The 13,172-nt window shown below is 34.7% G+C and overlaps 1 protein-coding gene across 1 annotated transcript in view; it reads right to left on the bottom strand.

Annotated features, from left to right (window-relative positions):
* CDH10 (cadherin 10, type 2 (T2-cadherin)) overlaps positions 1-13,172 on the bottom strand; it is a 48,321-nt gene that overhangs the window by 8,324 nt on the left and 26,825 nt on the right. Inside the window, exons 5-8 of the mRNA XM_009867368.1 lie at positions 8,885-9,072; positions 5,855-6,108; positions 4,714-4,850; positions 2,376-2,497 (exon numbers count right to left, since the gene is read on the bottom strand). Of these exons, the coding sequence (XP_009865670.1) occupies positions 2,376-2,497; positions 4,714-4,850; positions 5,855-6,108; positions 8,885-9,072 (701 nt within the window). The remainder of the gene's footprint in view (positions 1-2,375; positions 2,498-4,713; positions 4,851-5,854; positions 6,109-8,884; positions 9,073-13,172) is intronic.

Below are 13,172 nucleotides of genomic sequence, written 5' to 3'. Positions count from 1 at the left end.
GCCTGTGTCCCATTTATGCCATCAGACCAAGATTGTCCTCGTTTTTGTGGGGGTTGAAAGAACAATCACAATCAAAATGGCATGCTGCCACGGGTGCTGCTTGTTTGTAGCGTGAGCTTTTTGGAACAGGGTATTCCCACTGTTTGGAAGGTCGTGGTACGACCTGACATCAGCAGTAATAGCAAGTAGGAAACAATCACAGGCCCCTTGAGTCACTCAGACTCCAAAAATCACATTTCTTAAAAAATACTCTTCCTCTCTCGCTCTTGCTGTACATACTCATATATTTGTGTGTATATATGTATAGAATATAATAAATATAATAGAACAGAATTAATATAATATAATGCATGTGTGTCTATATAAGTAAGTATATATATGCATTTTATATATATTCTTCTATATAAATTAAATACATCGAAATTTTAAGGGATAATAAAGAAAATGGAAAAATGTAATATTCACTGTTTGTCAGTAGAAGATAGGAAATATTTAAATGAATACCACAGAATTTGTGACTGATGAAGTATCAAAATAGTTCCAGTGATCTAACAGAAAATTTAAATTTGATCATGGATCAAATGTAATTATAAAAGCCTGAAGGAAAAGAAAAATAGCATAAATGTGGGAGGACTCGAACCATGTTCAGTACAGATCGATTTGATTGAATCTCTCAGGACAGGCTAATTTCCAAAATAACAAGTCTTACTTATAATCTACCAGTAAGCAAGAAAAATATAATTACATTCAAATAGATTATCCTGCATTGCATTTTCCTCTCTTTCTGTGAATTATTTTCCTGAAACCATCATTAAAAACTGGAATTTTAAAAAAAATGTTTATAGTCATAGCCTTTTCTAGTAAACTTGGCACTTTTTTTTTCTGATAACAGAGACACTATTGAGCTCTATAACAATTTAAATAAACATTTATAGATAGGTATATTTATTTAGCTTCTTATTCATTATTCATAATAATTACTGTAGTTTTTTTCAATTTTTTAACTGACAGCCCTTTCTGAATATAAACAGAAGACCAGAGTAATGCAGAAATAACTTTTGTATTTACTTCTAAGTTATACTGACCTCAATATTCTAGATAGCTCAGAAAAATAGAGTCCCTCAAAATATGTTTATATGAAAATGTAAACAGTTCTTAGGTGTTTCCTTTACTTTCTATAATTAGTAACTTGGACAGAACAGATTCTAAAACCTCAAACTAGAAAGATTCGTGGATTAAGGTATTTAGATTTTTTTTACTAAGGATTTTTTTTTGTGAAACTGGAAGAGGAAAATTCAGTGCTCTACTTTACTAATTCTTAATCCATATCTGATACTGAAAATGATTAAAATATTATTTTAGCATCTACAGAAGACACTGCAGTTGTCAAAAATTCTGGATGTTTAGCCTGTTTATCTTGCCTCCTGAATTCTTTTATAACTCTCGTAGCAGACAAATGACCTTGCTCAGTACCTTTAGCTATTTTATTAATTATAAATTTAGGCCTCAAATCCTCTGTTCTAATTTTCAACTGATGTTACTTTAGAAAGAAGAGTAGCAACCTGAATGTGAAATTTGGGGTAGAACCTGAATGCCACACCTGTAGGACTCAAACAGTTAATACAAGCTGGCACTTCTCCTACGTTATATTCAAATGTGCTAAAATGAGTACACTGACGTACGACTGCTACCATTTTTAAAGGATTTATATTATTGGCACTACTGTGCTCTAGGACATGCTGTGCTGTAACAGGAAAACAGTTTTTTAACTGTTCTAATAAGCAGCTCCCTATTAGGAACTACCTATTAAGCAGTGCAGTCATTTCACTTAATTGAAGTGTACATTCTGTAGTCTCTAAGAGGCAAACCAAAATATTATGTTACCCATTAAAAAACCGTATGTTTTGTATTTTCTTTTCACAAGTTTGTGCTGCGACAATAAAAGACAAGTCTAATAATACGGAACAAAAAGTGTGACAGATGTAGATGTCTGTAATCACCATCAGTACGGACTGAAATACGTCTGCATTATGCTGAGAGTTATTGAAAACATGGATCAAACTTCTTACTAGTTCCATATAACATTTTACTTTGTGAAGATAATGGCAAAAGTAATTATGATCATGTCTCAGGGACATAGCTAGTCAGGATTTAAGAGTAGCACAGAGTCAGGTAAAGTGGTGATCCACATACTGGTGCTGCTATAATATATTGATATTTGACTCTAAGCCTCACCTACAGAGCTACTGTTCTTTCATTTTTAACATTCTGAAAGCTATTTCAAGCATGACTTCTCTCAAGCAACAGGCAAGAATGCTCTACAGTTGAGTGCTGTAGCAAAACTGGATAGTGGGAAGTGTTTATTAAAGGCATACCTGTCCAGCTCTTGCATTTTCACAGACAAAAGTATCATAGAATACAGCAAACTGTGGGGCATTGTCATTAACATCCAAAATTCGTACGTAGACGGGAACACGAGTAGTATCTTTAGGGTTGTCTGACAGGACAAGAGAAAAGAATAAAGGGTTTATTTTCCTTCTAAAAGTTTCTTCCTTCTTTCCAATTTTCATGAGCAATAGACGTGCAAGATTAGATACGAAACTGGTCAAAATTTAGCATACAAACTGCTGCCAGGTAAGAACCAGGCCCCTGAAAAATAGGGAGACTTTTTGCTTAGAGTGAAAAATAAATTATTGGTAACTAAAGAGCAATTAAGATTTTACTGAAACTGTTAATAATCCATGCAAATACAGTATGCAAAAAGTATGCCCACTATTCTAATGATAAATATGACTATTTAATGGGCTCAAGAGAATTATTCTGCTGTTAGGTTTTGATTCTGAATTTTAATTTGTGAGCTGATTTGTTTTACATAGAAAAGATGTTATTGACTTTGTGCATAGATAGGTTGAAAATTTCCCAAGCCTGGCTTTCCTCTCCCGTGCCTTATTAAGTAGGGAGAAATTTCTGCAACGCCAATGAAGGCATATCAGGAAAAAATCTGGTAAATAATTGATTAGTGTCAGAGTTTTTATATTTACATTGTCTTAAAAAATATGGTTGTAGAATTTCAGACCTTAGGTCAAGAAACAAGAATAGTAACCTCCCCCTTGACAAATGCTAAAATCCTAGTACTATTGAGAATTCCCTCTCATTAGAGTAGGTTAATTCAGGAATACAAACATCCCTGTCCTTACTTGCTGATCTGCCATACCAGGAATCTGAAATAATGCCTAGGAGTAAAAAAGCGCAGCCATGTCTTGGAATTCTGCTAGATCATAACTAAATACTATATGATTTCGCAACATTAATGGAATGGGATAAGTAACAACAGAGATGATTCAAAGTTACTTTTTTTTCCCCCTCTTTTAAGCTGCTTCAAATAAAACAGTGAACATTTAGGAGTAGCTGGCATTAAATTCACTTGTTATTAATAACACCTTTGTAAGCAAGTGTGATGTGGAGATTTCTGACTTCCTGAATTATTTAAAATGGCAGGTTTAGGGCACCATTTTTCATAGCCTTTTTGACTTTTGTACCAACCTTCCAAATAAGTTCTGTTATTAACACAGCTTTCCCATTAGGTCGTGCTCTACAGGAAACACTTTAAAACATTTAGAGACCTAAATCTCCCCATTCACTTCTTTCTCCAAAACTAATATACCTCTTTAGAGAATGCTAGCTACTCCACCAAGGTTCAGAAAGTAAATTTTTTTAGTGCATCCCAACAAGGAAATAAGTTTAGCACTGATATAATAGTACAAGGATACTGAGATTTTTTCATTATATAAATACTTCTAAAAACTATTCTTATAGCACTGGGCAGGATTGTAAGCTCAGGGCAATACATTGCAAGAGAGGAAAAAAAAAGTTTAGAAAAAAGGTACAGCTACTGGGTGTGCTCAATACAACCAGCCTATTAGTCTGGACTACAGAAATGGGGACAGGCAGGCTAAGAGCGGTTAATTGGCCGGACACGATGTTCCATTTAGTTCTCTGCAGCGTATTTCTTGGCAGCCAAGCCTCACTGCTGATCAGCATCTTTTTTCTTTTCTTTTTTTTTTTTTTTGACTGATACAGAATTAACCTTAAGAAAATAGTGAATTTGAAAACAAGTAAAAGATCAGACCTATGTCTCTTAGAAAATTTTCCATCAGATGATTAGATAATTAGATAATCTCAATAATGTAGCAGGTGTAGGAGGATCTCTGCTTTGCTCTTTGTATTTTTAATGTGAAAATATCTACAGAGAGGTTCTTTATGAGAAACATGACAGCTTAGGGGTCAAACTGAATCTAACTTCTAAGATGTATTGATTCCAAGAGCTGTTAAGTGTAGATGCCATAGGAAGAGATAATGAAATTATTTCTAAGAAAATGAAGAAAACCATAGAGATAAGATCACAGATTAGCATCCTGAACTCTGCTACTGTACAGCAAAATCATGTCATTGTCCTCAAAGAAAAGGAAGAAAACAGTCATTATTTCATTAGGTAACATTTCAGAAGTAACTTGGGTATTAAAGGTCAGTGATGGAAGTAGATGAGGAAAAAAGCAATGAGGATATGGCTGTGGTTAGCTGCTCCCATTTACTTTCCCAGAATATCTAATAGAAAGGGGCGGCGGGAAAGCAAGGAGGTTTTTGCTCATGAAGTCACAGCTGTAACTTTGCAGGCCAAGGAAAACTGGAAGGAGAAAGACCAAATTGGCTTACTGATCTCAGCTGCTATAACACTAAGGTTGTGCCATTGTGATATCTCACGGTCAAGGGGCTTAGACGTATAGATGGACCCATTTCCAGAATGAATATTAAATATCCTGTCAAGGTCGGTGTGACGATCCAAAGAAAACCTGAACATGATAAAAAAAAGAAGTATTGTCAAAATGACAGAAAATGAAAGAAAGTGTATGTTTCACAAGTCAATACAGATTTTAGGTTCTGTATGTTACATTACAAAGGTTAGTTTTGTGAAAACCCATATTTAGTTTCTATAAACTCTTATGAAAATTCTCAAGGCTAGTTCCACAGAATGAGGAAAGAAAATTGCAAGAATTTCATAAATATGATACAATATTTAATCATCTAAGCTTTTACAGTCATATATAAGAAATAAGTCAGAATTTCAAAATAATTATTAAGGAATTGTTTAAATCCTGACAGGAAAATTCTTTGATGTACTGTACCTTCAGACTGAGACTGACAACTAATTTATGAGCTTTTCAAAAATATTTTTATAAGTCTGCTTCTACAATTCAGGATATACTAATTTACTAGAGATCAATTTAAAAAAAAAAAACAACAAACAAACCTCCATAAAAATAAGCTCACATGCAGAACTTCCACTTTCATGAATACACTGATTTTAAAGGACCCTCTGTGTTGCTATCGTTGCAATTCTTCTGCAGGCAAAACTTCTACTAACACAATATGGCAGAATGTCAAACTAGAATCAGAAAATTGCCCTTTCCTCCATTTTTTTCTAGTATTTATTGCTGCCTTCAAATTTAGTGTGGAAACTTTGGAATTAAATGTAGGATTTGCAAAGCACAGACCATTTATCTAACTACCTTGAAGAATTGGGCCAAATTAAGAAAAAAGTCTGCTAGTACACTTGTACAGTGTGATAGAAACACTCGGTTCATGTTTCTGTGAACTTTTATTAGTGATCAGAAAAGTTCATCAAGTGTATCTGATTTTACTTACTGTACTTAACTAAATTGACCCAAGTGCTCAATTTAGTTGAGATTGTAGAAAACTGAAATTAGTAGAAAATGTGTACCTGAAAAGTCATGTTGTCTTACTATTTCTTTAATTTCTTCAGCAACTGATCTGTTTCCAGAGACTGGAGAATTACCTTATTGGACTTGAGGCCGAATCAGGATCCCGTGCCATTACCGTTCCTATTATTGTCCCCAACTCAATATCTTCATGCACCTCAAAAAGGTAAGAAGATCTGCTGAAGACAGGAGGTTCATCTACATCTTCTACAGAGATTTTCACAATAGTTGTATCTTTGAAAGGCCCAAGATAATAGAAGCGTGGATCCACATGGGTATTCTCAGCTTCCACTTTCAAGGTATAAAGACGTCTCGTCTCATAGTCTAGTGGCTAAAAATAATAATAAAGTTTATTAAATTACATTAAATATTGATAAATGTTGACCTATATACATAATGGAAACTGAAGAGGACTTGAGCCTTGCCAGATCCCGCCCTGGGTTGGGGGAATCCCGATAGAGTTCAAATTTTCCGCAACAGAGAGATTACTTTCTTTGGTAGGAAATTTCCACTGGTTTTAGAGGAACTTTCTCTTCCTAAATATTCTGTTACCATAGCACCAATGACAAAAAGATTTTCAGTGCAAATTTACCAATTATTTAATGATTTTTTACAGCTGTTTTACGAGAATATGGATTTTAAAAAAAATATATAAGCATTTAAAACAGAATACAGACTTGAAATACTGACATTTCAAAACAAGGTACCTGATACTTACACTTCTCAGGAAGTACTATAAAGTCTTGGATACTCAAAATGGCCTGAGTATGAGTTTTGTCAATCAAATGTAGCTGGCCTTAAATATCAGGAATGTTTTAGGTTTCTTTTAAGGAGGTATGTCAAAGTTCTCTAGAGAAACAGTAGGAGCTTAATCTTGTTCCTTTTCATTTAATTTAATGAATCTAACATCAGAGATACTTTCTGTAAAACAGATTTGACATTTTTGTCAGCAGTTCTTTTTTTAAAATGGAAGGAGGAAAGGTTCAGGGTTATAATTAGAAACCATTTTGGATAGAAAAGAACCTCTACTCCTTCAATTTTTTCTGCATGACACAGATGAAAAGTATTAGCTAATTAATGATACTGAGGAAATGAATAAGCTGAGAATTTACCTTTCTGACACTTTCATTAACTTCCCCCAAAATCTCAGGGAGACATCACACTGGTGGCTTTCATTCATCAAAACAGGTGGTAGAAGACCTGTTTTTTCTGCCTAACTGTTTTTAAATACAAATTAATGATCACGAAAGATGCCAGAATGACAGCCTAGTCTAGTGAAAGAATGAGTTTTCCCTACTGCCCCAAACTTCTTTTAAAAAAATAGTTACAGCAGAAGGGAGAGAATGTGAATGTAATTGAGAAATGCAAGACATTGCTGCTCTTTAACCTAGAGCTGAGACTGCTGGTGTGTGTATAAAGTGCAGCATGCTGCTGTTAAGGGATGCTGGCTTCAAGGTTGAAAGCAAAGAATCCATGTTAGTCCTGTTTTATTCTAATTAGCTAGGTTAATTTGCCAGAGGGTGCACCATGCAGATGCATTTAACTTGCTACTAGTACAGTCACATCTAGTTTGGATGTCTCTTCAGGCTATGCTGGAAAATGTGCATATGAGATGTGCGGATTAGTCAGGATTCCAATGTATAACCAGTAATGAACAAAACTGTTGCTCAAGTACATGGAATTGTGGCAAAGCAATTATTTTTGTCTGCAAGAACTTGTGTAGAGAAAGTTCTTTTACAGCAGTTATTAAATTCAGACTTGGTAACATAAGGGCTGAGTCAACGAACACCAGCTATTTGTAGGACAATCAATGTGGCTAAGTAAAAAATAGAATATTTTCATAAATGAAGAAACTTAGCAGATCTTCTTCCTTGCTAGTTAATGCTGTTGTCAGTGCTATGTGAACAAACTACTTATTTACCAGTACAAGAAAGTATCCTGAACATTGCAAAATGTGTCAGATTGCTAACGACAAAATGAGAAGATCTTGTTCATTAGTATTTATTGGTGACATTTTTGGAGCTGCTGTCTTCTAAGTTATGGGATTTTTTTAAGCTTGATCCAGTTATTAAACTGTTTTTTCAAAACTCGATTGATTTGATATAATAGCAGCCAGTGTGAAAAATCTGAAGCAAGCAAAAGAGTTTGACTATCTCAAGAAAAGCCTTCACAGACTTAGAGGTAAAGGAAAAAATACTGAGTCCCAAATTCTGTATTTCCATTTCTTCCAGGAAAGATATAATACAATGCTGACTATGAACTCAGGAGAACATTGAGATTAAAAAGGAATGCACTCTGATCACGGCAGGACCTTTATTTTCCTTGCTTGTCATTATCAAAAGATGTGGAAATCTTTTATAGTAGTAGTTACTTTGTTACTCTATGCTAAAGGAGATTTGTTTTAAAAGGTACTGTAAAAGTGCTTCATGTTAGAAATACTGCCTGAACTCTTTAGGAACGCATCCCAAAATCCCAAAGACAAAGGCTGAAGGACTTTGGGAAAGGAAATGGTTGAGGAGCAGGAGAACGGCATTTCCAAGCGTGAGATCTTGCACCTCTGGGAGCGCTCTGACATGTAAGACAGAGGGCAGAACGAAAGGGGGCTCTGAAACAGGGACACCACCATTATTCACTGCTCGTGTGTTAACCAGCTGACATGTCGGAAATAGGATCAAAGCAATATCGCTTCCAGCTCAGCTTCGGTGAGTCTGGTCACCTAAGCTGATGAGAAGCTCCTAGGTAAGGAAAACCGATGTGTCTGCCTATTGCTTGTTGAAGAAAACAGGTTACATAAATACTAAAGAAGTCTATTTGAAGACACAGTGATAATTCGTACTAACACATTGGGAGTGATTCTTTTTTTTTACACACGTCACTGGCAACAGCACGTTAAACCTATGCTGCATCTCAGCTGTGTTTACCACCCTGTTATTTCCAGTTCATCTTAAAGGGAAATGGTACCCTTCAGTCACTGATGGGGAACACTTGCAAATGTTAAACAGTTAGAACGTGTCATCACACGATCTAAGCTCTTTTTTTTTTTGCAACGGACATCTGTGGCATAACATTGACAGCAAAACCAGTTAGTGAATGTGGTTAATAGACACCTTTCGCACAGTTATGATGCCTTCCTGTGTGTCCTTCTGTGTCATGATATCAAACATATCTGTCCCATCACCATCTATAATTCTGTACTCTACTTCTGCATTTTTTCCAGTGTCTGCATCTGTGGCTTTGACGCTGCCAATGGCTGTTCCAACTGGGGAGGACTCGGGAATGCGCAGGTGGATGGTACCTGTCAAAGAGACAAAGAGCAGCTCAGGAGCCCCACAAACCACTACACAAGCATTAAGTAACTCTGTGTCACACAATAGCTGATTACATATTTTTGTGTATCTTTTATTGTAGACAACTTGCTGTTTAATATGGGGAGGATGGAAAAATGTGAGGCAGAGAACTACGCAGAGGGAAACTTTAGGTAGAAAACTGAAAACAAAATCATAGAAAAACGGGATTGAAAACAACCTCTATTCTCCTATCTCTCAGAAGAATCAACTATGTCTGTACTTTTTTTGTCTAGGTCATTCCTGAAACATCATCTGGAAAGTCTGCTCTGTGTTCTTTTTCAGGCTTCACTCTGCTTTTCTTCCCTTTAATATCTAAGGTGAATCTTTGGGATACATTTTTCATCTATTTTGTCATGTAAGCAATATAAAGAACAGAATCTCCAACTTTGATGGCCAATTCTAAGCAGCAGACTGACATTTCAGCTTTCAAAATTAGATAGTCAGACAAAATATAAAATAAATTAGAATGACATCTTAATGCAGGGGTAGGTTTTTGAAAATCCACAAACAGAAGTTATGCATATACTTGTTAAAGCAGCTAATTCACACTTAAATAAGGCTTATGAACATTGCAATTTTGGTTTTGTGGTACTTTTTCTAGCTCAGTTTTACTTCTTTATTGTAGTGTCATACAGCTGATAAAAACACATAGAAATAAAACTGTCACCATTCAGGCAAGCTGCTATAAATTGAAATAAATATCTTGCTATGCATTTTAGTATTCTATTCCTATTTCACTTACTGTGAAAACTGTAAATAGGCATCGAGATCTTTGGTCCTATCTGTCAGAAGATAGAGTAGGAAAAACACATGGGATACATAATGCACTATGAAGAATTTTCAGATTTTTTTGTTTAAATGAATGCAGATACAGCTGTATTTCCAAAGATGAAAATTATGTCACCAAAACTCTATTGAAGTAAAATAGGTAAAAAGGATGGTTCAGTTAACAGCAACACACAAGTGGAAATGGTAAAAACCAGGAAAAAAAATGGGAAAAAGTTGACCAGGCAACCCAAAAGGCAGCACATATATACCTCGTTACAAATAAGAAATACAGAGAAGTCCGCAAAGGGAGTTACTATTTTTATGTGATCAGGAAGAATCGTGGGCAGAGAGCAGTGGCAGGTCAGCACAGGAAGGCCACTGGCAACATGATCTTGTCACATCTTCAGGAAAGCTCAGGTAAGGATTCTCAGTATCTCTCGACAGACTATTTTACCAGGAAGCTACAGAGTGACATAGGGAGCTGGTTTTGGGAACAGTCATTGAAAAAAACTTCTATTACTCTTTGGAATGTTTGAATCTCTCATTCTACAGAGCTGTTTTTTCTGTTTGTTATGTTATAGTTTCCCAAACCTAAAAAAAGAGCAAAAATTAAAAAAAATAAAACACATCCATGTATAATTTGTAATTAAATGTTCTATGGAAAGTATATAAATTTAACTTCTACATACAAACTGATACCCAGCAGCAGAATTAATACTTTATGGCCGTATATACTCCACATTCTATTAATATGAATTTATTTTTGCTCAGTTACATGTTTCAATCTAGTGATTTACCTTGCATTTGCTCTGACATTTTCATTACCTTTCTCTAATACCTAAATCTGTGTACTTTGCTACGTTAGTATATAATCTCTCTGTAATCGCCTAATGGTTAAAAAACAGAAGAAAAAATAGCCTCTGCTCCCATTTACTATTTACTCAGTAATGTGTGAGACTACGGTGAAAGACCCACTTTTTATTCCAATTAATATTTATATGTTATAATTAGTTTTATGGTATGTCAGCTATTCCCCACGTTTTTGGTTTTTTTTTTTCTGGCGTGCTTAAAACTACATCCCCAAGCTATGCCTTGTGGACACTACTTTGACTCCCACTGCATTATCCAACTCATTATTTTAGTCTACCAAGCGGTAAGAGCTCGTATCTTGAATTGCTAATAATGTACTGGAAAAAGAGAGTGAAAATATCCAGAAACCTTTCTCCTGAAAGATGATTTTATGTCTAACCTGTCCATTTATAGAAAACTCTGCTATAGTATGAGGCACTTTGTTTTCTTATTTTAATCACTGAAGACTTTTAATGCGTGGACTAAATATGTGATACAGTGGAGCTTTAGACAGTGTATCAGAAAGCAAACTACACCAAACTAGCAGTGTTCTTGGGAAACTGCAGTCTCTCACTTCTTCCTCAAGGGGAATAATTCACTGTTTGTATTTACTCAAGTGAGTGATATTCTCACGTTTGTCTGTCAAGAATAAAAATGGGAGGACTGAGAAAAGGAAAAGCTTTTCCATATACTAAGGGGACTGGAAATCAGCTGGAAGATTAAAGTCTACACACCTCTGAAAATACTTCAGTCAGTCATAACAGATTAAAAAGCAAGCTTATTCATGTTTACTCTTCTTTCAATTTACTCTTGAATAAATATGTGATGCCAAGGTAAATATTTTTATAGAGTAATACAGGCTATAGTCTCAGAGGAAGGCTGTCATAAATCAGATGCACGGAATTTCAGCCAGAGTCAGGCACCTCAGTCCATAAACCACTTTTTCCATTTTCATTGGTCAACACCAACTCCTTACTTCTGAGAACACTTGGAAATATTAGAGTTAAAACAGAGACCCAGTATCTGAGGTCTTTGATGGCCTTTCTAAGCAGAATCCTGATAACATTTTGAATTTTATTATGTTTTCTCAGGAGGACAGCCACTGCTACCTGTATGGTTTTCAGGAGTGGTTTAAGAGGAGACAAATATTCTGAAGAGTCCTTAGTCTGTAATCTAAACAAGAGAGGAATTAATGGCTTTTCTGTGTTTTGGTGTTTTTTTTTTTGTGAAAAAGTATGATAAAATACAATACGTAAAATTTTCCACAATTCTAGTATGTATTTCCTGTGGGAGAAGTTTAACCTGTTATGAAATGTTTTATTAAAACATATGGCTAATATGCTGAGTTCTGTGAAAACATAATGGCGTTTTTAATATTCTTGCTGGTAATTTATAAGTCCAATATGAAAATTATTGTCTCATGAACTTAATACATATCCATTCTTCATTAATGGAAAAGAATAGGAATAATTCAACTTAATAAGTATGAATTCCAGTAGTCTCATTGAACTCTATTAAAATCAGGAATCATTATAATGTCTGTTTGCATTTTAAGATTAAATATAAAGATTTTTTTGAAGTCAATAGCTATTTTTACATCAACATATCTAGTAAAGTGAGTCAGGTTTATAAACATTTTAGTTTTCCTTTCCAGTGAAACATAGATTTTTATCTACCAGAGCTATTGGCAGAGAGGTAGTAGAAAGCAAAACAAAACAAAATGAGAAAAAACAACAAATCATGAGAGTAAAACTAAAAGGTTTTTTTCAAAACAAAGGTCATGTGATTTAAATTGGCAATAAGGAAATACAGAGATATGTCTGAGATGTTACATCAGATCCTCATTTGACTCGATTATGATGCTGAACTTCCAGATAAGTCATGTAAAAATAGTCTAGAACGTTGACTTCATCATCCTAAGTAATAATTTAGTATACTGTTTAAGAAACAAACAAAAAAAAAGAGCATAAATATGCACGTTTGATGTTTATTGTGCTGTCTTAAAGTTAGCTGTTGGAATTAGCTTTGAACATGACACCTCTTTGAGTAGTCCTCCTCAATAGGGCCAGAGAGGAGCAATAGAGCATTCATCAGCTACACAGCGCTGGAATTACTATAATCTTCTATATACAAATGGAAACAAGAAAAATAATAAATCAATAAGTTGTGGAAATACAAAGAACAAAAAATGACAAAGTAACAATCAATTCTGTCAAGAAAGGCCCTGTGTGGCCATGCACAAACTGTAAGTACTCAACTGTTCAAGATTTTTCTATTCCGAGTGTGTAAATGAAATCACATGCTGATAAACATCTTACCTAAACACATATATATTAACTACAATATTAAATTTAATAAAATTATGTACTCCATTTGTGTCATGAAGAGTATGTTAAAATCAAAGTAATTTGAAGCTGATTCTGTTATTTTG

The sequence above is a fragment of the Apaloderma vittatum genome, unplaced genomic scaffold (genome assembly GCF_000703405.1).
Source record: "Apaloderma vittatum isolate BGI_N311 unplaced genomic scaffold, ASM70340v1 scaffold2564, whole genome shotgun sequence".
Lineage (NCBI taxonomy): Eukaryota > Metazoa > Chordata > Aves > Trogoniformes > Trogonidae > Apaloderma > Apaloderma vittatum.
This window is presented reverse-complemented; position numbering and strand designations above follow the sequence as displayed.